The following is a 24,695-nucleotide window of genomic DNA, read 5'->3' on the forward strand; positions in this document are numbered from 1 at the left end:
CCTCCTAGGGTTACTACGACACCATGGACGCAGGGTTTGTGGACGAGGAAGGCTTCTTGTACATCATGTCTCGGTCCGACGACGTCATCAACGTGGCGGGTCACAGGCTGTCCACAGGCGCCCTCGAAGAGGTCTCACTCACGACACAAATAATAACAACCACAAGCATCTTTGTTGTTGCCATACTAACAAACCATATATCGCTTGTGTCCTTCAGTCTGTCCTGCTGCACCCTGCCGTGGTGGACTGTGCTGTGGTGGGGCTGGAGGACCCCCTGAAGGGACACGTGCCTCTGGCTTTGTGTGTGCTCGGGAAGGGTGAGAAATGAAGAAAAGCACTGTAATGTAACAGGATGTAAAAGAATGCACTTTATTGGATGTATATTTGTAGGTTGTCAGAAGAGTGAAGAAGTGCTGGTGAACGAGATGGTGAAATTGGTGAGGGACACCATCGGGCCGGTCGCGGCTCTCAGGAAGGTGGTCTTTGTCAAAGCTCTTCCCAAAACCCGCTCGGGAAAAATTCCCCGATCGTCTCTCGCTAACCTGGTGAACTGCAAGCCTTTTAAGGTATTTATTAAGTAGGTGGACAGCTGCAAATGCTCTTGTTCAGTGAAAATATGATGGTACTGCAGAGCTTTCTAATTTGTATGTTTGTAATGTGAAATTTGTAGATCAGTCCCACCATAGAGGATCCTGAGGTCTTTAAGGACATTGAAAAGATGCTGAGAGAAACTGTAAAAGAACCTGGTAAATAATTTACCATCAGATATGGACACACACACACACACACACACACACACACACACACACACACACACCTTCCTCTGTAAGATGTGAGATTATGTGAATATTTGTAATATGCCATCATATTTTTTGTAAGAATAATGTGATCCTAAATTGTAACAAAAAAAGTATTTGATTAATGTGTGTTAATAAGATAAGTTAAGTTGTATTTGTTTAAGGTTTTGTATTATTTGGACCAAATGAAAACCAATCAAATAGTTTAGATAAGTTAAGTTTGAACAGGTTAGTGTTACAAAAATAAGTCCGGTTTATATTTATTTCACCCCAATATCAAGAGAAGAGAGAAACAATAAGAAGTTTGATTTATTTTATGTACAGAAACGTTTTCTGGTTTTGTATTGTAATGTACAAAAACATTTTGTAGTTGTCCTAAAAGTTGTCTCTATTTTCATGAAGTGAAATATTGTTTTCCTCCTTTTGATTGGTAAAATGCACTATAAAAAAATGAAGGGATCAATCAAGGTGAAATGTAATGTACTAAAGTACTAGTGCAGCATCAGTTTGAAGAAAGATTTCCGACAATGATTGTTATAAAGAAAACCTATTTGAGTGTACTTTTATTGACAATTAAAAGTTCTTTGATCACCACATAGTTTTGACCAAGATACAATCAGTAATAAATAAAAAAATGGACACAAAATAAAACGATTCTCTGTGCGTGCAAAACAGGGATGTACAAACTGTCGAAGTGTCAGAAATAACTCAAAGACAGGAAGTGGAGGGCTGTACAAGAGGTGTTCCCTGCATTTTGAACACAAACAAGAGTTGGAAACATTTTTTACACCAAAGTAAGTCACAGCAAGTAAGTGTACGATCACTACGAGCTAAGCCTGTCTTTTGGAGATTTCCCCTAACGAGAGGCGGCCAGCCGATCAAAGGTCAGCAGGCGAGCGTACGCTTTAAAGTCAACACGAGAGTTAAACATATCCAATTAACGACGTTCTTGTGGAAAATGTCAAAACATAGGCTCCCGAAAGTAACGTAGCCATTTGCGGGGGGTGAGGGTGAGCGTCGAGGGTGTTTCAGGAGGGCTATGGGTTATGTGAAGTTACAGAACAACATCCAGTTAGATGTGTGTTTTTGAAGGGTTTGGGTCAGACCTGTACCTTCAACAGACGTACATTGCTCTCCATTGGGGTAAGAGCGAAAAACGAGCGTCACATAGCCTCGGACGGGTACGTGTTGTTTTTGGGGCGAGGGGCTTTCAATGGGCAAACCGCGGAATGAAAAGCAACAGCATGTTGAAAGCGCCTCTCGGGCGTTGGGGGAAAAGTCGCAACAGCAGCAGCGTTCAACACCTTGACGTTAAAAGACGCAATGTGCACAAAGTCTGAATGTGTGGTTTATCTTTTTATATATAGACATGTGTATATATATATTTCTTTATATTTGTTTACGTATTTCTATATATAAAAGAGCTTTATTTATAGTGATTTACAGTTGAACCTACACATCCCCTGCAGAAGAAATACACAGTACTCAAGCCGAGGGAGGTGCGTGGCGTAGAAGAAGACAGAAAGGGCGAGAGTCGGAGGAGCGGGACGGGGGAGGTCGGCGGGCCTTCACCATCCCCTCCTCGCCCTGTCCTCCGCAGGCTTCCGTTGTTCTCTTGGCAGTGTGACTCGTCAGAATGGTTTGTTTGGGCCAACTTGAAGGTACGACTCTGAAAGAAACAAAGTAACGGTTTACATGAATACAAGACGTCGTTACGGTTTAGGAACACAAACAGTTTTGAGAGAAAGGAGCTCGACGACAGTCAGCTCCGTGGACTAGCTGTGGTTACATGCACGTATAGTAATGTGGGCTTTGTTGGCACAGCATTGTTGTTGTAGGACAAAGAGGCAGTCAGTGGATTGTGAACTGCGATAAGTAATGTGCTTACCCACAGAACAAAACAGTATGTCTTATTATGGAACATTTCCCGTTATGAATTACGATACAGCTTAGCGTGTCAGGGTGGGATTGTTTTTTCACTCCAGAGTTTGTGGAATGTAAGTGTGGGGGGAGGAGGAGGAGGAGACAGTTGCATACACCAGCTTCCCTTGCTTTTTTCCCTTGGGCGGTGAATCTTGGAGCAGTTGTAGCTGTCACAGTCTCTCTCTGAAGTAAAGTTTGTGGGCAGGACTAAGATGGGAATGTGTCTGTGAGCAGTGGTTGTTGTGGCTACTTGGTGTTTTCATTGTTCTTGTGGGATGCGTCAATTGCATTCACATTCAGGCGCTGATGGTTGAGTGGAGTGGCGGGTGGGGAGAAGTAGATAGTGTCCTTTAGCGCTCTTGCACAAAGTTTGTTTGGGTAAAGGCTATCTGATTGAAACAATTGCAGCCATGTATTTGGAGCAAGCAACCTTGAAAACATATTTGTTCTGCTTGTGGAGACAGTGACGCACTGATGAACGAAGAAGTGGTCTTCTTAAAGAGGTCTGACTGCTGTTTCAGAATATCATTTCCCCCTGCCCTGCATGAATGATTGTTGATTTTGTAGTCTCGTGCTTGTTCAGAATACTCTGAAGTGTCCTGTTGTTTGAGGAAAGCAGCATTGAGTTGTACCCCTGCTGTTAATATTTGTGATTAAGGAGTGATGCACTGTCAGAGCTGTATCTGGGGTGGAGGAAGCTGGTGCAGCAATATGTGTTGCTGGTTGTTTGTATAAAAACGTCCCTTGTCTGTAGTAATATTCCAGTCCTGTAAGTGTGTAATTTTAGTGTTGGTGCCAAGCTTTGTTTGCTGGAGTTGTAATTACATGTAATAAGAGTGTAACGTCATGGCTGTTTGCCTGCAGATGCTGGTGCACTCTTGTCACTTCAGTGGATCGATTGTTGATGTGAACACAATTCATGAAGTTTTACTTGATGGGTATAATGATTTAATGAGTGATTTATTTGGCAGATGAGAGGGGCAATGTCATATAGTTTGTTTTGAGTTTATGGATGTCACTCACAGCTTTAAGGTTTCATGTTCTCTCAGCAAGAGTAGGTCCTCACAGTGGAGCTGTCCAGACGCTGTACTGCTGATGGTCCAACTGCACAGAAACAAAGATACTGAGAGTGAGTTGGTGTGTTTGTTTTTTGTTTGTTTCCACCCCTGACCGACCATCCATCCATCCATCCATCCATCCATCCATCCATCCATCCATCCATCCATCCATCCATCCATCCATCCATCCATCCATCCATCCATCCATCCATCCATCCATCCACCCATCCATCCTGTTTGTAAAAGTGGGAGTGTGGTTTGAGTGTTTTTATAAATAGCATGTGTTTTTCAGGTGTGGAAGTGACACTTTGAAAATGAGAGTACCTCAATTATCTTGAGGCCCCTTGGAGATGTGCTCCAGCTTTTAGGTTTAGAACCACTGCTGTATAAGTAGTTGTATATTTAACAGGATGATGTGATATCATCATCATAATGAGAGTTTGTTTAGTGTACACACTAAATAACCCCCCCCAATAAAAAAATGAATCAAAGTAGTAATACACAAGGTTGTTTCTAGCACATTGGATAAAGGAAATGAAGTAGCTTGATTGTAATAAGTATATATTTATTGTATTTGAGGTGATATGAAAGAAAGCAGTACAGAACAATGACATGGTTAGTATAGTGTGTTGAACATCCAAACACAGAGTACAGAGGTGTTAGAGGGGGACATGAATAAAACAGTGGTCATCTGTGCTTTTTGGAGAGAGAAATGACACAAAGATGAGTGAATGAACGATAGTTGACTTTGAACACACAGTAGCTGTTGTCATTGGTTGTGGGTAACGAGGAGGCGGAGAAGTAGCGTGTGGTTCCCACGGTTAGTAATTTGTAACGAGCAAATGGTGTGTGGAGCGTCAGGTGACTTAGCAGAAGGCGCGTGGTTGGTTAATTGAAGGGCAGAATGTGAGGCTGCCAGGTACATAAGCAGTCAGTGATTGTGTAGCGGCAGCGGAAGCGGCAGCCGTCGTGATCATCCCTCGTCGTGTGAAGACCGGCTCGTGTAAAGACGTCACAAGAACAAGCGACTCGACCTGCGCGACTCCACCGAGGGGGACACCGTAGGGGACTCAGGACACCAGATAGGAACAAATGTACTTCTCCCACTCTTTGCCACTCTCCCTACACCTGCAGTTCTTTGCTTTCTTTTCTCTGTTTCACAAGGGTTGGAGTTACCCTTTTCAGGTTTGTGATTCTCCAGGAACAGGATTTGGAATCCTTTTACACTGTTCTCTTCATCATCCCAGCACACATTCATACCTAAATACATCATCTCCAGCTGATTAACACACCAAACAATACAATATCACAGGACTCACCCCCCTAATATATCAACCAAGACATTCAAACAAGCATTCATTCATTTACAACTTGCTTTTCTTGCTAACAACAAAGCTGAGATCAAACTCACTCATCTCACAAAAGACTCTAGTACACCACCTTGCTTATCTATGCTTCCCACTAACAATGTCTATACACCACATATATGACGTATCTTGTCAATCTATTGTTTTTGCTCATTTGAAATGTCTTTGAAAAAGTTTCTTTCATAAAATGCTCTCAATTTCTTTGCAGTCATTGGTGTAATGAGAGAGACTGAAACCTTTGGACAATTTCATTCACCTTTTTGATTGGTGTCTCTTCAAGATATGGGAATCCTCTCCCCCAAAACCAGGTGTACGTGTACTAAATACTTACAACCCTCTTGTTCTGGTCTGGGTATTTGTCAGGTATGCATTTCTTACTCTTAGAGTCATCTTTGAGCAATTGTAATAAAGGATTTATTATTTCTCTATTGACATGATATATATTTTGCCTGACAAATACATTTGGACATCATTATGACTAGTGGCTAATGAACAGGCTGATGCTACTGCAGATCTGTAGGCATGTCATCTGAAGACCTTTGCATTTCTGTCTATCACTGACTTCAGTTGTTACAGACACTTCTACAGAAATGGCAAAATAAACTACACTTTTTTGGTACAAGTGAGCACTGGGCAACCGACTAAAGAGGTATTAGCTAACTCTACACCCTCTGACCAAGAACAGACTGGCCAATTTGTGTGCATGAGATCCAAATGACACAGGGCATTTGACTCTGGAAACTATGGGATACCCAGAATAATCAAATATCTACATTAATCATTGTTTAGGATTACTTTCTAACCAGAAACATATCAATTTAACAATACATAATGCACCAATGACAAATCACACAAAAACCGCCGCACACATGTCGTGAACCATGAGGTCGCCATGGTAGAACAAGCCTTAAACCCATGACACAACAAATCCTCATCATAGTGAGGAGAGCCAATGCACTGACCAGGTACAAACTATGAAGCCACTCTTCTTCCAATAAAACAAAAGTGTCTGTGAACCTAACTCGGTACATCCACCGCTTCCCAAGCTCACCTTCACCACAAATGCTGGAGTACCTTTGACAGCTAGTCTCAAGTAATCCACAGCAAACAGCATACCCGAGTTATGAACAGACAAAGCAGGATGTCCGCTAAATATGCCAGTAATAAAACAGCCCTTAAAGGGAACCTATACACAACCACCCTATAATGATAAAAATATACCCATTGCTGTTTTTTTCAATACCCATAAAGCATAAGCACTGTCTCAGAACAAGCCTTTCTTAGATTTGGCCCAATGTGATGTAGATTTGCACAAGCCCCTTCCACAACTGCTGTAACACATGGCAGTTTTAGCGTAGACCCGCCCTGAGTGAGCTAAACAGTCTGGCATTGTTCGACGCCACAGCAGCTGTACACAAGACTATCTGTTAAAGTTTTGTTTTGAGGTGTTTTGTTGTTGGATGTGAGAATGAACATAGCAGTCTTCCTTTACTCCCGTTGTTACTCGAGGATGGATCAGTACCAACTGTTCGTGACCAAACTTATAGTCTCTCCAGAGCGATACGCCTACCATTACTGATCACAGCAGTAATGAAAGTGAGAGCCAATCTCATCGACTCATTTTACAGATATCAATTTTACCACTTTATGACATTTACCAGTTATCAGCTCTTATGCTGGAGTAAAACTGACCATTCATCTTTTGTGTGATGTACAATAAACTTCATTAAACCCATCATTCGGACACAGTCCTCTACAACAGGCTTGTACTAATAGTGGATAAAAGCAGTATTACAAATAAGTTAGAACCGTAATTAAACTACACTATACCTGTTCTGTTTCTATACAGCGTATATTCTCTGGCTCCGTGGCCATTATTGTCCAACTCCTGGTCAAAATGAACACTGCTACTAAGAGTTTCTGTTTTCATACCAGATGAGATCGTCCTGGCTCTGAGCTCAAACTCGTGAGGCTCCTCCCTCTGGGCCGGCAGCAGCGACTCATTTGCATTTAAAGGGATGCACACTAAAACGGTGCATTTTTCAGAGTGCCAAAAAATTACCATTGAAATATGCTGCAAAAAATTATCTGTGGGGTATTTTGACCTAAAACTTCATTTACCTCTTGTGAAAAGGGGCATAGTAGGTGCCCTTTAACAAAACTATAACACGTTCCACAATCCAAAGCGTTCACAGACCACACACCTTCCGTAAACCTGCTTTCAAGTAGGTGTTGACCTATGGTATTTCTGTCAGTCGCCATATGACACACACACACAAACAAATTGCAACAATACACCTTTGTGGCACAAAAGGCTTTGCTCTCATTCCTGCACAAAACATTACAATCAATGAGTCTGTGCACACCATACCGCTAAACACGTTCCGTTTCGCCATCGCCCTCAAAGGCAAACCTTTAACCTTCACTTTAACATCTCATGGCCAAGGCCCAGAGAACTACTCTCCACGTATGCTCATGACAGGTGGTCCCTGTGGAACATGTCTTCTCTTACTTTTTAGCAAGGCAGTGCATTTGACCGCAGGTGAGCCTCAACTTCCGCACCGCCTCTCTCCGCAGAGGATAGCCATGCAAACAGATCCTCGGCAGCTCGCCGCCTGAGGGTGGAGGACAGGCTGAAGATAAAGTCGCTCAGCAATTGGGATGGAGGTGATTTGCCGGTGACGATTCAAAGGAAGTCCGCAGCTCTATGTTGTGCCGACCTACAAACACCTTTATCCTCTGAGAGGGAAGCTGGGGAGTTCATCTCCTGTACGTTCTTTAGAAGGTTCAAGACACAAGCAATCGTCCTACTTTCTTCAAAAAGATCCATGGACACGACTCACATTTGTCACTCCGATACCCTTAACGGAAACACAGAGCAGTGCGAACACTGTATAGAGCGGCACAGGGGATATGACTTCTAAGTCTAATTCGTTGCTGGTTCATTCTACATTTTGGGATAAATGAAAAGTAAACCCTGTGAAAACAAATTCACTATACATTTTGTTCTACAACATAAATTACACACACCAATTCTCTTTCAACTGCATATGGCAGCTTGGGGTGTGAGTCTGTGTAATGTACATTGTAGAACAAAACATTTTTTAAGTTATGTTTACCAAACACTTCATTTTACTCATACGTTGGAAAATAGGAACCAGTGGCAAATTACACTTCCGGGTTCTGACGTCATACCTGCCTCTGTTAACGTGCGTAGGAGAGAGATTTTTCTTTAGCCCTTCGCTACTGGGTGGGCAAAATGCAAACGTCAGTAAATTAACCAGGACCGGCGCAAAGGATGGGACCTTTGGAAACCCCTTGGCATCTAGGAATAAAAGGAAAAAAGAGCTGCTCCTCATATTGTGCTGAAAAGAACCCACCTTGGCACGCTGCCGCTGGATATTAGAGTGAACGCTGAAGACGGCTTCCCAAAAGGATCTTCACGAGAATGGCAATGACGTGTGTACCAAATTCAGTAGCAAATTACAGCTACTACAAATATTTTTGCCTAAATTAACACCGTTTCTTTTTAAATCTTCACCGTATTTTCCCTGCCGTTGCTTCACGGCTTTGTGTCTTTTTATTTGTTCAATCAAACGTACTGTGTTTGATTATTTTGTAATAAAAAACAAAAACAATTATTTTTAATGCTCAAAAATAAAGAGGTTGATACAATTATTTGCAGTGGGTATGTTTGGCCATTTCGACCACTTTTTCATCACAAACACACATTTTGCTATCTTTTTTGGGTCTAATTTGCAGGTCTAAATCTTTTGCTCGCGAGTTGAAAACTTTTACTTGCGAATGAAGCCGTTTCTCAGTGGGCGGTCTCTATCAACCAGGATGAAAGGCCCTTTTCTATTGGTCATCCTGGATCAAAATGACAGGTTAGCCACTGACACGCAGTGTGTCTGTGAGAGTAGAGCGAGCAAACTTGTAACATGTCGAGCAACAGGTCGTTTACTAAGATAAAATCATAAATAGACCAAATACAGAGATAGAGACCAAAATTGAACCTGAACAAGTGAGTCTTCAAGTGAGCGGCATAGGTTCTATCCCCTCGTCTTCAAACGAGTGTGTGGCGTGGATAGCAGATTTTAGTTAATAGACCTGAGAGACCGGAAGGGGGTGTCAATACGGGAGGAAATGAAGGCATGAATGAGAATCTCCAGTTCTGACTGAGAGACCACAGCCCTCAATTTGCTCAATGTTGCATAAGTGGAAAAAACAGGATTTGGTCAGTGATTTGATATGAGTTTCGAAAGATAGGGACTTGTCAAATGTCACCTAGAGGTTCCTTAGACTAGGCCGGACCCAATGTTCTGCTTAATCAGAGGGATAGCGCTGTCTGGCGCTATAATTAAAACTTCCGTCTTATCTGGGTTCTTATCTTATCAAATTATGAATAATCTGACCGAGGCAACATGTACTGTTATAAAGTAAACAATATTGGGCCCAACACTGAACCCTTTGGACCACCACAAAACGAGGGTGATGATGCAGAGTGGGAATCCCCAATAGAGACATCAAAACTTCTATCTGAGAGATAGGATGTAAACCAGTCTAGGGCCACTCCTGATATGCCCACCCATTCATGTCATCTCTTAGTCATGATATGGTGGTCGACTGTATCGAATGCAGAACTGAGGTCTAGAAGTACTACCAATGAACACAGACCTACGTCTGAAGGTCATTATAGACATTATAGACCAGGGCAGTCTCAGTAGAGTGTATCTTAGAAAAAGAGATTAAATTAGCAGACCTGGATTTCTTAACTCAATTATTCAAATCCTTCATAAATTCCTTACGATACAGACGGTGCATCCAAGGCGTTACAGATGGGGTTAGATTTGATCTTTAGAGGAGCCACTTCGTCCAACACAGAAGAGTAAAAATTGTTAAAAGACTGCATTAAGAACTCAACATCATTACTACTACCCATGGAATTAAAATCACAGTCAAATAAGATGACCTTGATAACAACAGGTCATTCAGAACTTGCGCCTTGTTCACCACAGAACGGGCATTTAACAAGCACATATTCACAGATGCGATAACTGAGTCGTCTTCAGAGGTAGAGGAAGATGTGCACTCGATAATCCTGAGCGTAGGCATGACGATCCCGGCCAAGGGGTAGGGGAGGTGGATCCCTATTCAGCAATCCACCGGGCGCATCCAAAAGCACTGCCCGCAGGTAGGATGATCTAGTGGGGGTCCAGGGCCAGGCAACGCCTGGTTGGTAGAGAAATGTGAGGTTACGATCCAAGAGCAGACAGTCCGTCCGGTTGCCGGCAAGGGAGTGTTTCCATAGGCGCATATTTTTGACCTGGAGGCCCGCTCTGGTCCCTCGCCTCCTCCGTTTACCACGCTTCTTGGGCAGGGGCGCAGACTTTCTTCTCCAGTCGCGGTGCAGCGAGAGATCGTGACCCGGTAAGCACAAGCGGACACAGGGTGGTAGTGGGTAGTGGACATTTCAGCTCTAATAAGCAACAGCATTTGCCGATCATAAACCAGCGACGCTGATACATTTGTAGACAAGAATAGTGACATTAAAAGGCATATTATATGAAGTACTTAAGATTAAATATGAATATGGAAAATGTGAAAGTTTACATGCACTTACATAACAGCAAAAAGTTAAAAACTGCTGGGGAAAATATCTGTCTTTCTACAGTAGATAAGAGCATGTTAAACAATTGAATCTATAAATCATTAACGAAAGAAAACGTGTCAAGTCATTTATAAAAACCTCTTTTATATTAGCCTGTGTATTTTATGTACCTAGCCTATTATCATTATAATTTGTATAAGCCTAATATTGTTAAAAGTCAATGTGTCTCTCCTGCTAGCACTATCACGGTAATGAAATGATCCAGAAGTTATGGCAGATCAGACATAAGATTACCTAAACCCGACCCTTTGGCCAGACTTCACTGGTTTAGCCAACGCTAAGTATTTTAATGGGAGAGCATAAGAAGAGAATAATTCAGTTCACTTGTCACTGGGTTTATGATACTAAATCAGTTATCTAACTCACTAAGCGACCTATTGCTCGACATGTTACAAGTTCGCTCGCTCTTCTCTCACAGACACTGTGCGGCGGCAAAACATAGTAGGCGTGGTCAACCTGTCCAGGGTGACCAATAGAAAAGGGCCTTTCATCCTGCTTGATAGAGACCGCCCCACTGAGACACGGCTTCATTTGCAAGTAAAACTTTTTAACTCGCAAGCAAAAGATTTAGACCTGAAAAAAAAAAATAGAAAAATGTGTGCGTTTGTGAGGAAAAAGTATTTGAAATGCACAAAGAAAAATAAAGGGTTTTAAAGATTTACACACTGCAAATAATTTTGTTATCAACTTCTTTATTTTTTTAGCCTTTTTTGCTATCTTTTCTTTTTCACTAAATAATTAGTTTTGCTCTCAGAGTATGTTTGATTGAATAAAAAGGACACAAAGGAAACTCCATAACGGTTTGGCCAACATACTGTATTTATTGCCATTACGAGATCCGCCACATCTCTCCGTTCCAAGGCTGCCGTGATGCTGCTCCAAATCACTGTTGACATACACTTCACAGGTATATTTGACGGTTAAGAAAGGACAGGACACATTGAGACCAGGTAAGGGGGTACGGGCACACTGCACTGTAGGGACGAGGGTCGGGAAAGCCACACATTTGCAGGCGCTGTCATATCTGACCTTGAAACCAGTCCAAATACATGTCGTCAGGACTGTCGTCCATCGCCTCGTACAAGACTACCCGGCAGCCGTCCGTAAAAAACAACAACAGAAACACAGTCAACCTTTGTGTGTGTGTGTTACTTTTGTCTGTCCATCTTGAGCTGAAGTTTGTTTGTGTGCAACTGGCTTTGTTTGGAATAGTCTCCCACCATACTAATAATAATTGTATTCTCTTTCCTATTATTTTTGCCAAAATGTGTATTCATGGAATAGTTCACCCAAGTCTGAATGTGGAAAATATAATACAGCAGTATTAAACATCAGTTTCAAACCTATTGCACACATAAATATCATGTGACACTGAAGACTGAAGTAATGGCTGCTGAAAATGCACTTTTCCAATAATACATTTCATATTTTACTTATTTCTTTGATGTTTTTTCAGAGTACTACAAATGGAGGCCAGTATGTACCTTACATCAATACTGACAGCGCTGTTAAACTGACTGATCGATTGATCTAATTACTAATTATAACAATTCAACACTACAGTAGAACTGAAAGCTACGACTAAACTGCAAATGATCAAATATCAGGTTTATAAAATGATCACATTTTATTCATTATTTATCAACAATTATACATTACAAAATATCTTTCAACAAACTTTCAATTTAGTGTACTTAAAACGATATTCACAATATTCAAATCCATTATAATATCACATTTACATGTGCCACTTTATACGTTTCTGTCAATAACGCAGGTATTATTGATATTAATAACTTAAACCTTAAGTTGTAAAATGACTAATTAAACCATTTTACAAAACCAACAACAAATAGTAATTGCACAAATTACCACATTGTTTTTCCCAGCCCTGAAATCAACTAGAAATAGTTTTGTTATGTAGCACAGGCCACACAATTGTAGCACAAGTATAAAAGTCTGTCCCATGTCTAAAAACAAGTAGTGCGCGTCATCACTTAAACAGGCATGTGACTGACAAAACACATTAATGTTCTAGACAGGGCACACAAAATACAAACCTTAACAAGAACTGTTTTCAGACAAATACAAAACATTGGGAAACCACATCCATCCATTTGAGTACTTCATTTTACCACTTCATTTTCCTATCAATCATAGAAATGTTTAAAATTTCATAAAAATATAAAATTATTATTATGATGATAAAAGTCTGTGATGGTAATTTCTTCTTTTTCTTACTTTCATAGTCGTTTGCATACATGGAGAGAAAAATTAATGGATTTTTATGTTTACTTAAGTATTATTTTTCAGATTTTTACCCAAAATAGGGTGTTGTTAGCTATATTGTATACACACATGTAATGTAATATCTGTTTCATTCATACTGGTAGTCGGAGGGCGCCCTCGTGCTGAAATCCACAAGTGAGACGCATAGAATTCATAACGCTTATGACATTCCAGGAAATCCCTTATATGGACAAAGGCATCCAGCTATCGCTGTAGCAGAATAACGCAGAGAGAGATGCTTTGACTGACGAAACATGAAGACAATAAACATTTGCAGTAATATATGGTTTATCTGTGTTCTTATAGACATCTCACCTTTTTTATAATTTTATAATTCTATTTTTTATAAAGAATAAAGTATTTTATCGCTGTATAGAATACAATACAATTATATCATTTCTGCCTAATTTGCGATAAGAAGCAACATCACAAACACTCGACTGATGATATGAATGGATTTTTGGAGGAAAATGCCATTAAATGTTCTATTTTGTTGCACACCAGCAGGTTTGTAAATGCCTCTCGTTACAAGTTTGAAAATACGTTTGTCACGTGTTGATTTTTCAAATGCGTGTTATAAACGACTATATAAACTTACAGCGCTTGCAGAGATGGAGCTTTTTATGAAATAAGACAAAGCGCCATTTCGGTTTCATTTCATCAAATTGTGCAGTCCTACATTAACCTCACACACAAACGCTCACTTCATACAAACACACCACTAACACACACGTGCAAGTAATCGGATGTGTGCTAATGTGCTACATTTCATCGCACAGACCATTTTTTTTCCCCTAGCAGCTGCACACACACACACTAAAGAAATAATTCAATTCAATTAAAAAAAGACAATCAAGTTAGCAGTAAGCACAATGCTAGTATCCCATCTCAAACGCTTTGCCCCCTAGCCGGCTTCTGTGCTCTGCTATCTGCTACGAGTAGTGGTGCTGTGTGAGTACTCGTGCGCGGGTCTCACCCTCTGGCGGCAGTCTGCGTGAGTGTGCGGAGGTGGCAGTGAGGCGGAAGCCTGCGGGCAGGGTCTCCGCTGAGCCGGGCATCATGCTGATCCCGTGGACGTCCCGCGGAGGAAACTGCCTCCTCCACGACGGCCCTCTGAAGTCTTTCTCGTCGCACTACGGATGGTCCAAAGACAAATTTAGACCAACGTGCTATTTTACACTGCTTATTGCAGCAAATATTTACATAAACAATATGCTTTTAGCTTTGCTGTGCAATTGATGTAAGCTTACATTGGCTCATTGCACAATTCACTGTCAAGGTCAGTGGAAAAGAAACAAAAACAAAATGTTGATTAAATTCTAATAAATGTACTTAGAATTCATGAACCCTCATCAGCTTTTCAGGCAATTTTGTTTCGGTTTAGTACAGTTTTTACTCAAAATGTGTATTTTTGTGCAGACCAACATGCTAAAACAATTGTCATTTACGCCTGCTTATGTTTCGTTTGGAACTTGACTGTGAAAAGCGCCGTTCTAAATTGCTCATTTTTGAGGTTCGGTTTCATTGACACTGCTGTCGATTGTTCGGTTCTAATAAAATAAAGAAACTAGTGCTTGACCTCATCTAATCGCCTCTCTGTTCCCAGTGCCAGCAGATTGTTGTACTCTCTTTCCAGAATTTGTCTAGCCTGTGGGGGAAAAAAGAGTCAATTCAATATTTTCCCCTCCAAATAAACATGCAATGTGTGTGTGGATGGATGGAGACCTGAGTGTTTTGATTGGGGATCTGCAGCAGCAGGGCCAGGCTGCTGTAGTCGAAATTGTCGTCGAGCGCGACGAGCGCCCCGTGCACGCCGCTCTCTAACAGGATGTTGGCGTAGTCGCGGAGACCGATGCTCTGGATCCAGCGAATCGCTCGTTCGTTACTCCACACCAGCACGTCTATGCAAACGCAAACACAAAATCCTAGTGGGTGTTTTTGTTCATTGGAATATCACAAACACGGGGGACTATTACATACCTCTTATCTCGTGCTGGCTGCTCTCTCTGCGTCTCTCCAGCTCCTTCCTGTCGTAGTTCAGCTTCTTCAGACCCATAATGCCGTACTGCAGACTGGTTCTGTTACAAACAATACATTGGTATTACAACCAAAGCCAGCTTAATTGTGGCCGAGTCTGCTCGGATTTAATCGCTCGATCGGATGGAAATGTTTTACGCCAATAGTTTGACACCAATGTTCTTGGACTGTTGACCTGTGAAAGCTGTCCACCATTTTTAAATGCACTCTGAGGTCCTTCTTGGTGAGGTGGTCCAGCATGCGCGCGTCCACCAAACACTCCATGAAGTAGCTGCGGTACTGAGGTAGGCCGAGACTGGGCAGCCACTCGTTCCCGATCCACTCGTGATTCATGTCCCCGTATGCCAGCGTCTAAATCGCACACACACGCACAACACATTTAACAACCATGTGCTTCTGCCGAAAGGAGCTGCTTGTCTACACATTTTATAAAGCACTAGTTCCACGTTCATTGGGCTGTAACTGTCTTATTTCATTACATTTAACAAAAATCACATGAAAGGGCACTTATAATGTTACAAAACATTTCTATTTCAAATAAATGCTGCAAATAAAATCTATTAATCAAGTAATCCTGACAAAAAAGTATTGGTATTGTTTTCAACACCGAAAATGATTAACACCAATTTAACAAACTAATTGAACACCAATAGTAACTGAGCACCAAATCAGAATATTACAATGATTTCTGAAAGATCATTTGACTATTAGACTTTAATATGTAGCTTTAATATCACAGGAATAAATTAAATTTTAAAATATATTAATACAAAACAGTTCGATATTATTTCACAATGCTACTGTTCGAAAAAATGCAGCCTTGATATAAGCATGACTTAATGAATCTTAATTATTATAAACTTCATAATTCATAAACTTGCAACAATTCATAACATAATAAATATTTTTAGCAGAGTCGCTACTTTTAAACTAAAGGATGTACGTTATACGCTGTAATTCATGGCGGATACCGTAGTCAAATCCAGGTTTCTTCGTGCGGATATGAAGCAAAACATGACCATGTTTTCCAACGCTATCTCAAGACCAATTCGTACGAATTTGTACGAGTGATTAAAAGGTGGCAAATTCGTACGACCTCACTCGTACGATTTGTCTAAACCCACGTGATGGGAAGGTTTAGGGGCGGGGTCAGGGGTAGGTCATTTGTACGAATTCATTCGAATTTGGCAACTCGTAAAATATGTACAATTTAGCAAAATTTGTACGAATGAGGTCGTATGAATTGGTAGGAATTAGCCACCTCGTAAAATTCGTACAAATTGCCGTGAGATCGGGTCGTGTTTACTGACTTTTACACATGCACAACATAATGTGGATGTGACATCGCAAGCAGACAAGGTTAGTACGACGTTCTTTCGCTCTACTCTCATGTTAACATTAAATGCATGTAAAATGCTAATGAATGTGAATGAGTGCTAGAAATGAATTAGTGTATCTCTGTGTGGACTGTCACACTCTCACCTGTGACCAGCTCCCCTCCTCTGACTGGGACTTCTGCGGAGACACAAGGAAGCGTTGCATCAGCTCTACGTCTGCTAACTGTTGCTTAACTGCATGTACGTCAGTTTACTTTTCAAAGCACATACATACTTAGTTTTATAATAAATTATCACCCACTTGTACATCCTAATGCATCTGACAGGTTTAAACATTATTAAACATGTAACACAACAGCACACACAGATGGACACGTTTCTTACTGTACTACTCTCTCTGCATCCACATACAATAAAACATCACACAAACTACATTCGCAAATCCAAAATGGGACATTTTGTAAAATTCAATACAATCAATAACCTGTGATGCATTAAATGTTTTTATTGAACCTTTATTTAAATGACAAAAGTATAAAGAAGAATTATCAACGTTTTCACTGACCAACTTAGGTAAATATTAACACATTTCGATTTTGATGGCTGCAACATACTGAAAAAAAGCTGGGACAGAGGCTAAATAAAAGTGAAAAGCTTATAGAATATCCAAGTTAAACTCTTGAAACTGTCCACAAAGTAGGTGAATTGGTAAAGGTGAGGGAATCGTGAATGAGTGTAAAAGCAGCATCTCAGTCTTTACAAGCAAAGATGGGTCATGGCTCATCACTTCATGAGAGAATTATCAAAAAATTAAAATAATTCAAAAAGCATTTAGTTCTTTTACATTTTACAATACATAATATTGCAAAAAGATTCAGGGAATCCAGAGAAATCAACCTCTGTTGAGCGTGCGTGAGCTCCGAGCCCTCAGATGGCATTGCATGAGAGACCATCGTGCTACTCTGTTAAATACAGCCACATGGCCTCGGGAGTTCTTTGGAAAACCCTTGACACTTAACACAGTCTGCCGCTGAATCTAGAATACATGGATCTGTTCAATACAGAGATGCTGCCGAGTTCTCTGGGCCCGAGCTCATCTCAGAGATGGACTAAAAGACAGTCCATGTTTCATGCTAAAACAGAGTTTCTCTACACCATAGAGGCCTTCCTGCAATCCAGATCTGTCTCTTATTGAAAATGTACGGCCCATCATGAAACAGGGAATCACAACCACAGACTGTTGAGTGGCTGTCTTGTATCAGGCGAGATCCCAAACATTTAAAAAGTCTAATTAAAAGGAAAGATGATGTGACAGTGGTAAACGTGCCTCTCTCCCAACTTTCATGGAGTGTGTTGCAGCCATCAAAATCAAAATTTGGTTATATTTACAAAACACACTCAAGTTGGTCGGTGAAAACTTTGAAAATCTTTGTACCCTTGTCAGTTAAATAAAGGTTAAAGACAACTAACAAATCACATATTCTTCATTTTATGGCATTTTACAAAATGTCCCAACTTCACTGGATTTGGGGTTGTTCATCAGATTCACAACATGCATTCGTCTGATTCCGTTCCAGACTCGTGCTCCCGGTGATGGTTATATGCTGATGAGGGTGAACCGTGATGATTGTATGAGGCTCAATGGAGAATAACAAGGCTGGTTTTATTCTCCTTTGACTGATTGCATTCCATTTGAACGTGAGAACGTCACGTCCGTCCAGCCTCGTTCTCTGCTCTATATGAAATTAGGGCCTCTGTCGCTGCTGGGGCACCCGTCTAAAAGATCGTTAGCGCTGGATGTGATTGATGGCGGCACATATGAGCTGATTATATTCAGACGTGAGCTGAGGAAATCTTCCTCTGCCCGGTTAAAGACCAGAGCTTGGAGTCGACATGAATCCCCATTCGCAAATCATTTTACTTCCTTAATTTGATGTATTTTAACCTGTAAAGTGGGTAAAAATCACCTTCGAGAGTATCTTGACATATCCGTAACGTTTCATTTTCTGTTTTTGTTTTTTTTTGCCATTATTGCGACTTGAATTGAGCACAATTCTAGTACAAGTCCAGGAACTTGTACTAGAAAAGTAAATGATGCTCATTTGGGTTTCATGTCCACTTTCAGGCTCTGTCCTGATTCTGTGAAACAAAAACATTTGCACAAAATCTAAGTAAGAGTAAGCAAAGAGCAAATGGGTGGGCTTTTTTCTGTTAGACAGTTGAAAAGGATGAGGTGACTGACCGTTTTCGAGGGGGCGGCAAGGGTCTCCATTTCCTCGTGGGTTACCCACACGTTACCCGACGGCTATGTGGGCGGCCCCGGAGATGAATCCGACAGGAAGGGCAAGCAAGTGTTAAAGAAGAAGAGCAGCAGCACTGTAAGCCAATAGTGTTACAGCATCACAGTCAGATCATTAGCGAGACACAGAGTCAAAGGCCAGAGATACACATACTGAGCACATGCGCACTGAACGCACAAACGCACGTCAGGGGACACCAAACATCGCTCTCTCTGACGGGACGGGAGCCGCTGCTGAAGACGAGAACTGCGTTTAACATGCAAAATTAGCTGATGCCTCAAGTCTTGTGCACGCTGCGCAATTTCTTTCTTTTTGCTTGTGAGCTTGTGTTTACGATGTCAGGTGCGTTCAAGGCACTTTCGTCGGAGCAAGATGGCGGTGTACCTTCTCCAAATTAACAACACAAGAATACAGCAAGGTTTTAATACTCTACTTCTAGAAAATGAAGAACAAAGAATGTGCATCAGGTTTGATATGCTTTTTAATGTTTTTTTTGTATTAATTTAAGAAGTCACTGTAAACTTGTAACTTGTAATATTGTCATATTACAAGGCTATTATATTTAGTGCTTGACAATGTCACTGCTAAATAGATATAAATATTGTGGTATTTATGACTTTGCAGTGGCGTTCTTTTCGACATGTCTTGAACGCACCATTGTGTCAGATGGCCAATTGTGGACAAAATCGTACAGTGTGCACCAGACTTTGTGTAATTAGTAGTTTTTCAGGAGATGCTTTAAGAAAGTGTGAGAAAGAAAAACTTGAATAAGCTGCAGTTTGACTGCTGGTATGTGTGTGTCAATCTGTGAATGTGTCATCACACAATACAGTCACAGATCAGCTGTCACAGACAATGCAAAACACTATTACCATGACAACAGAAAAAAAAAATAAGCTGCAAATGGGTTAAAAATAACTAAGAGTAAGGATGCTATGGCGATGGACCGGCGTAGCCCAGTATTTGCCAAATAAGGTAAGACTTTGATGATGAAACTTTGGGAGGGAGTTTGTTTTTGTACTTTTTAATAATGTATGTTATTGATAAGAAAGCAAATAAACAAAGTGTGTGTGTGTGTGTATGTACTCACGGTTCTAGACGTAGGGGGAGCCGAGGGGCTGGTGAGCGAGACCATCTCCTGGATGGCCAGACGCAGTTTGAGGCGGTGCAGTGGGTTGCTGATGCCGATCTCTCTCTGGATCTCGGTGTCCGACAGGGCAGACATGATGGCCCCGCTTTTTACGTTGGCACGACACGCTGCGACGTACCATGCTGGCATCCCCAGCCACAGCTTTGAAAACACACGCACATTGTTGCATGATTACACATGTACAAAGACTGCATTATAATGACTCTAAAACAGGGGTAGCCAACCCTGTTCCTATGAACTCCTTGATTAGCTGGTTCAGGTGTGATTGATTAGGGTTGGAGCTAAACTCTGCAGGATGGTAACCCTCGAGGAGCTGGGTTGGAGACCCCTGCTCTAAAACATCTATATTGCAAGCTTCACCACTAGATGGCGCCATTGCCCTATGTGTAAGTCTTTTCTGACCACAAATAAACCTGAATATGTTTTAGCATGGGCAAATCATGCAACTCACTCTCTACTTCATATCTAAGCCAGAAGAAGAAAAAACTAACAAGTTCAATATTGTATGCGTAACATTGTTGGGAAACTCATACAAAAAAACACTAAAAAATTGCAGCCGTGTTACTACAGCTTAATACTGCAATTGCATCATTCTAGAAATGACTGATCTCAGTATGTAATATGCAACTGTTCTACTGCTCAGATTCTCATTTAGCTGCCATTAAAGAGCCTTGGAGTTCTCTGAACCATGTAATAAACTTCCTATCTGTGCCATTATATGGAAAAAATACAAAAATACTTTCAGGGATACCATCCCAGGCCTCACTTTTTGGAGCAATAATCACATTTATTTCTTTATATATTAGTTTCTTTGTTTTTGGCTGCTTAGCTGGACATATAAAACATTAACCAGATAACAAATGGTATGTTTAAGGCTGGAATACACTCAGGAAAACACTAGCCTAGTTTAACTCAAACTAGTCCCAGACTAAAATGCAAGTTTGAGCTGTTTTAACTAAACGCAACTTGTACTGGCATATCTTAAAATATATCACTGCCATTGTTTTGTCTCAAGATGCACGACAGTGATGTTTTTTCTAAGGCACATTTATAAAAGCTTCTTAAATGTCCTAATTGAACTCGGGCCTAGGCATCACACACTAGCTTACTTAAACGTTTTCTGAACATAATACACTAAAAAGTCCTTCCGAACAGGACAAACTCATGTCCAAATTCCTCATTGCTAGGAGACGCATGACAAATGAAAACATTATGTATTCTAAATTCAGCTCAAAATATCAAACAATTTGAAATCCTAGAAAGAATATGAACTGGAAAGAATCTTAGTATGATGTTAACAACAACAAAAAAAAGCTTGTGCCCATCATACTATACGTGATATTTCTGTGAAATCTGTCATTTCTGACCACCCAATATCTACAGACTGGCTCTGACTTTAGCATCTAGTGTTGACTTCTCCAGACTGCAAATCAAGGCAAAAATCTGGGCAAAAGTGGTGTAGTGTATTTGAGCATTTATTAACCAAACGCACAGGGTAACCGTCGATTCTACTGTGGCAGACATTTACTTAAGACGTACATCACATAATTAATATTCATGAGCAAAGCTGATACGTTTATGTGCCCAAACCGAAAATGAATAATGCCCACCTCCAACCACGCGACAACTGTAGGACCGTCCCACTGAGCAAAAGGTAACCCTTTTCTTCTGGCTTCTTCCAACAACTCGTGCCTAGAGAGAGAGCAGGTGGCAGAGACAAAGCGAGACAGAGAGGAAGACAGATAAGGAGAAAGACAGAACTAGCTTAGAGATAATCAACTGAACAGAGAGAGAGAGAGAGAGAGAGGGAGGGAAAGGGGCATGTAGAGAGAGAAAGTGAGATGCTTTATCTGTCTCTGCCAGGTTTCCTGTCCTTTAATGGCCACTATCTGTTTATCAGAGCAACATGGAACACCAAATGCACAAGTTTCTTTATTAAAGTTTCTTTCATACCCACCACTACTAGTCCGTAATTAGCATGTAGCATGATGAATGCTACCTTTTCATGTGATCTCTGTAAATAAGCAGTACCTAAGCCAATATAATGCTTGGTTTGAGTTCACATCGCTCCATGATTTAATTTTAGGTCCGTCTCGTCTCTTAAAAAGGGTCTGGGTTTCTGGTTATGAATCAAAGACCAGGTTGCGGTGGGATAAAACGAACGAAAGAAACTAAGGGTGAAGTCGATCACGCTGAGAAGCCAACTAGCTGAAAGTTCCAGTTTCTCAGATAAACATATCGTGACATTTCCTTGCCGTGTCCTGATCCTCGCCTACAAAACCGAGAGCTTAAGGAAACTGGAATGCTGTGACTTATCGAGGGAAAACAGAAACGCCTTTTCTTTTCAACCCTATTCCGTCTTTTCCTTGATAAATATTTGCGCTTTAAGACAAGGCTGCTATCATAAACTCTCATCAGATGCTTTTTTACAGCGTTCTTCAATGGGAAATATGTTTAGCTTTTTCCAAGGTTTTACAGGGGCTTGAAGGACTTGTAACAGAGCGTGTCCTCAGCAATGTCCCAATATATCTCTCCTGTTAATGCCTGAACGTCAGAATGTACTCGTCTCCAAGGATCCGTCATCTTGAGCCGGTGTAACTTAGAGATATTACAAGGCAAGGCTTTACGTTTGGTGGAAGTGTGTTGGAATTCTGAGGGCATTTGGCTACAGAACAAGTACAGGTGAATATTTTACGATACACGGATGTTGTGGTGGACTTTAAGGCAGAGACAGTTGGATGTTCCTCCCTCAGAGAGCAGCTTCATAATCCAACCGCATCTTTGGGGTCTACAGTAAGGCCACTTGAATGAACTGTTGGGTACAGTACTAACACATGCTGTAGTGAGTGATATGGTTCTGTCTGCAAAAAAATATATCTCAAAACCGCTTACGTGACCACTGGTATCTTTTTTCCACCGAAATGGTGCCGCGATGGTGTCTGATCCGGTTCTGTGTTTGTGTGTGTGTTGGGGGGCTTGTTTATAAGTCTTAGTCCTTGTTTTGGGAACATATTTTAGCATTCCAAGTGATTCAGTTCCTTTATGTTCGTACAACTAAAGCTGTTTTTTAATCAAACTATTGAATAAAAATAACAGTGGATCATGGGAAAGCCACGATAAACCAATCTACATTTTTGGGAAAATGCCACTATGAGACAAACCCTGGAACATAAATTGTCACTGACTTTACAATGAGAGTTAAAGTTGGAAGTGGTGACAGATCTTTTCTTCCGTACTGTAGTGAAATTACATCCAGGTGAAATTAATTATTGAAAAATAAAAGGTTTAGGCAGGTTTAGAGGGCCTAATTTTCCTGAACCACCTTTTCTTTGATGTAAACACAAAGCACAGAACCAGATCGGGCACCGGCACCGTGTCGGTGGCGAACTATCCAGCGCCCGCGAGCTTTCGTGTCTGTAAAGGCAATAAGGCCTTCGTGGTGATGGTGGTGGTTATGATGTATCTCTCCTCATCTTTACGTGTTGGACTGCATATGTTCAGGTCCAATGTAATGCGTATGAGTGACTTCCTCTGAACATACTGTCGCTGGGGAGGGAGAGAAACAGTTATGAGAGAAAACAAAATGAAAAGAAAAAGAGAGCAGGGAAGTAGTCAATGAGTTGACAGTCCATAACCAGAGACGAGACCTGGTTATTGAATACGGCACACAATGCACACACACGCGCACGCACACATACACGAGAGGAGAAAGGCCTCGGCATGGCAGATCGAGAACAGGTTGTTATAAAGGCACACATTCTCTCTCCAGGCAGAGATGCATCCTCTATAGAACTGCAGAGGGGGAGAATCACATTTACAGTCAAATGAAAAAGAAAGGCAGAGGCAGGGGTCTCTAGATGGACAGAAAGGAAATGCGTCGGACCCCCCTGAAGATAGACACACACTTTAGGAGCATGACGACAGACACGGACAGAGCGTCGACAGTGGAAAATGCAGCAAGTCTCGGCAACACAAACTAAACTTACCCGCTGATACAGAGTCAGATGAGGAGAAAGAGAGAGAGAGAAAAGAAAAATAGAGAAAGCGATGGGAGACAAAATTAAATGCTTGTTATTGAGCATACTGTATGTAGTTTAGAAAAACACCTCAGCTCAGACACGTGCATTACTGTTGGGAATTGTTGAATTTTTGCACTTTGATGTTGACTTGTCGGTCACAATTGAACAGATCTTGTCTTTAAAAGTTGTTTTTTATTTTATTTTATCATACAGCATGCAAAAAGTGTGCAATGGAAACGGTGAAGAGTCGTCCTCGCATGGCGCCACGATGGATGAGACCGACATGAGTCAAGTTACATAAAACGGTCACATTCAACCATTAGCGTTAAGGCAAAGAAACGTGATATTCGGCAAGCATCACATCATGACATGCTGTAAAGACGACTAAGTATGAGACAAACTCACAAGCTTGCTATGAAAGGCACATTCTCATGTTAACATACATTCTACAAATTACAATCATACAAATACAAGACACATTACATTATTTTAGTAGTACAACATGTGACATAGATAATAGGCAGTATTATTATTGTAAACTTAAACAAATGAAAACTATACTGACCATGAAAATACGTTCTTTTTGTTAAATGAGCTAACGTAAGGCCGAAACATACTCTACCCAAATACGTAAATGTGCGAACGGCAGTTGGTTACGCAAGCTCAGCATTCAGGGTTTTTTGGCAAAAAAGTTTTAGTGCATCAAAATGGTGATGGAAATGCTCATTGTACATACATTTTAGATTA

General features: G+C 41.0%; 2 protein-coding genes across 16 annotated transcripts in view; one reads left to right on the forward strand and one right to left on the reverse strand.

Moving 5' to 3' along the window:
• The window catches only part of acss3 (acyl-CoA synthetase short chain family member 3), a 73,297-nt gene extending 71,706 nt beyond the window's left edge, over positions 1–1,591 (forward strand). For 2 of the 5 annotated variants that reach the window (XM_079624008.1, XM_079624006.1), the window contains 5 exons: positions 9–131; positions 218–317; positions 391–566; positions 671–746; positions 1,473–1,591. In XM_079624008.1, the coding sequence (XP_079480134.1) occupies positions 9–131; positions 218–317; positions 391–566; positions 671–746; positions 1,473–1,504 (507 nt within the window). In that variant the 3' untranslated portion in view covers positions 1,505–1,591. Of the gene's footprint in view, positions 1–8; positions 132–217; positions 318–390; positions 567–670; positions 1,419–1,472 lie in introns of those variants that run through there. The other 3 variants (XR_013799089.1, XM_079624007.1, XM_079624009.1) reach the window with 3 other exon arrangements.
• Positions 1,592–1,631: 40 nt separating this feature from the next.
• ppfia2 (PTPRF interacting protein alpha 2) overlaps positions 1,632–24,695 on the reverse strand; it is a 147,378-nt gene continuing 124,314 nt past the window's right edge. For 5 of the 11 annotated variants that reach the window (XM_079623994.1, XM_079623991.1, XM_079623999.1 and 2 more), the window contains 12 exons: positions 21,540–21,621; positions 19,870–20,070; positions 18,722–18,784; positions 16,625–16,657; positions 15,318–15,493; positions 15,086–15,183; positions 14,831–15,006; positions 14,685–14,753; positions 14,082–14,238; positions 11,846–11,902; positions 3,744–3,824; positions 1,632–2,466 (listed from right to left, as the gene is read on the reverse strand). In XM_079623994.1, coding sequence (XP_079480120.1) covers positions 3,766–3,824; positions 11,846–11,902; positions 14,082–14,238; positions 14,685–14,753; positions 14,831–15,006; positions 15,086–15,183; positions 15,318–15,493; positions 16,625–16,657; positions 18,722–18,784; positions 19,870–20,070; positions 21,540–21,621 — 1,171 coding nt within the window. In that variant the 3' untranslated portion in view covers positions 1,632–2,466; positions 3,744–3,765. Of the gene's footprint in view, positions 2,467–3,743; positions 3,825–11,845; positions 11,903–14,081; positions 14,239–14,355; positions 14,377–14,684; positions 14,754–14,830; positions 15,007–15,085; positions 15,184–15,317; positions 15,494–16,624; positions 16,658–18,721; positions 18,785–19,869; positions 20,071–21,539; positions 21,622–24,695 lie in introns of those variants that run through there. The other 6 variants (XM_079623998.1, XM_079623996.1, XM_079623993.1 and 3 more) reach the window with 3 other exon arrangements.

The sequence above is a fragment of the Phoxinus phoxinus genome, assembly GCF_949152265.1.
Source record: "Phoxinus phoxinus genome assembly, chromosome: 9".
Classification (NCBI taxonomy): Eukaryota; Metazoa; Chordata; class Actinopteri; order Cypriniformes; family Leuciscidae; genus Phoxinus; species Phoxinus phoxinus.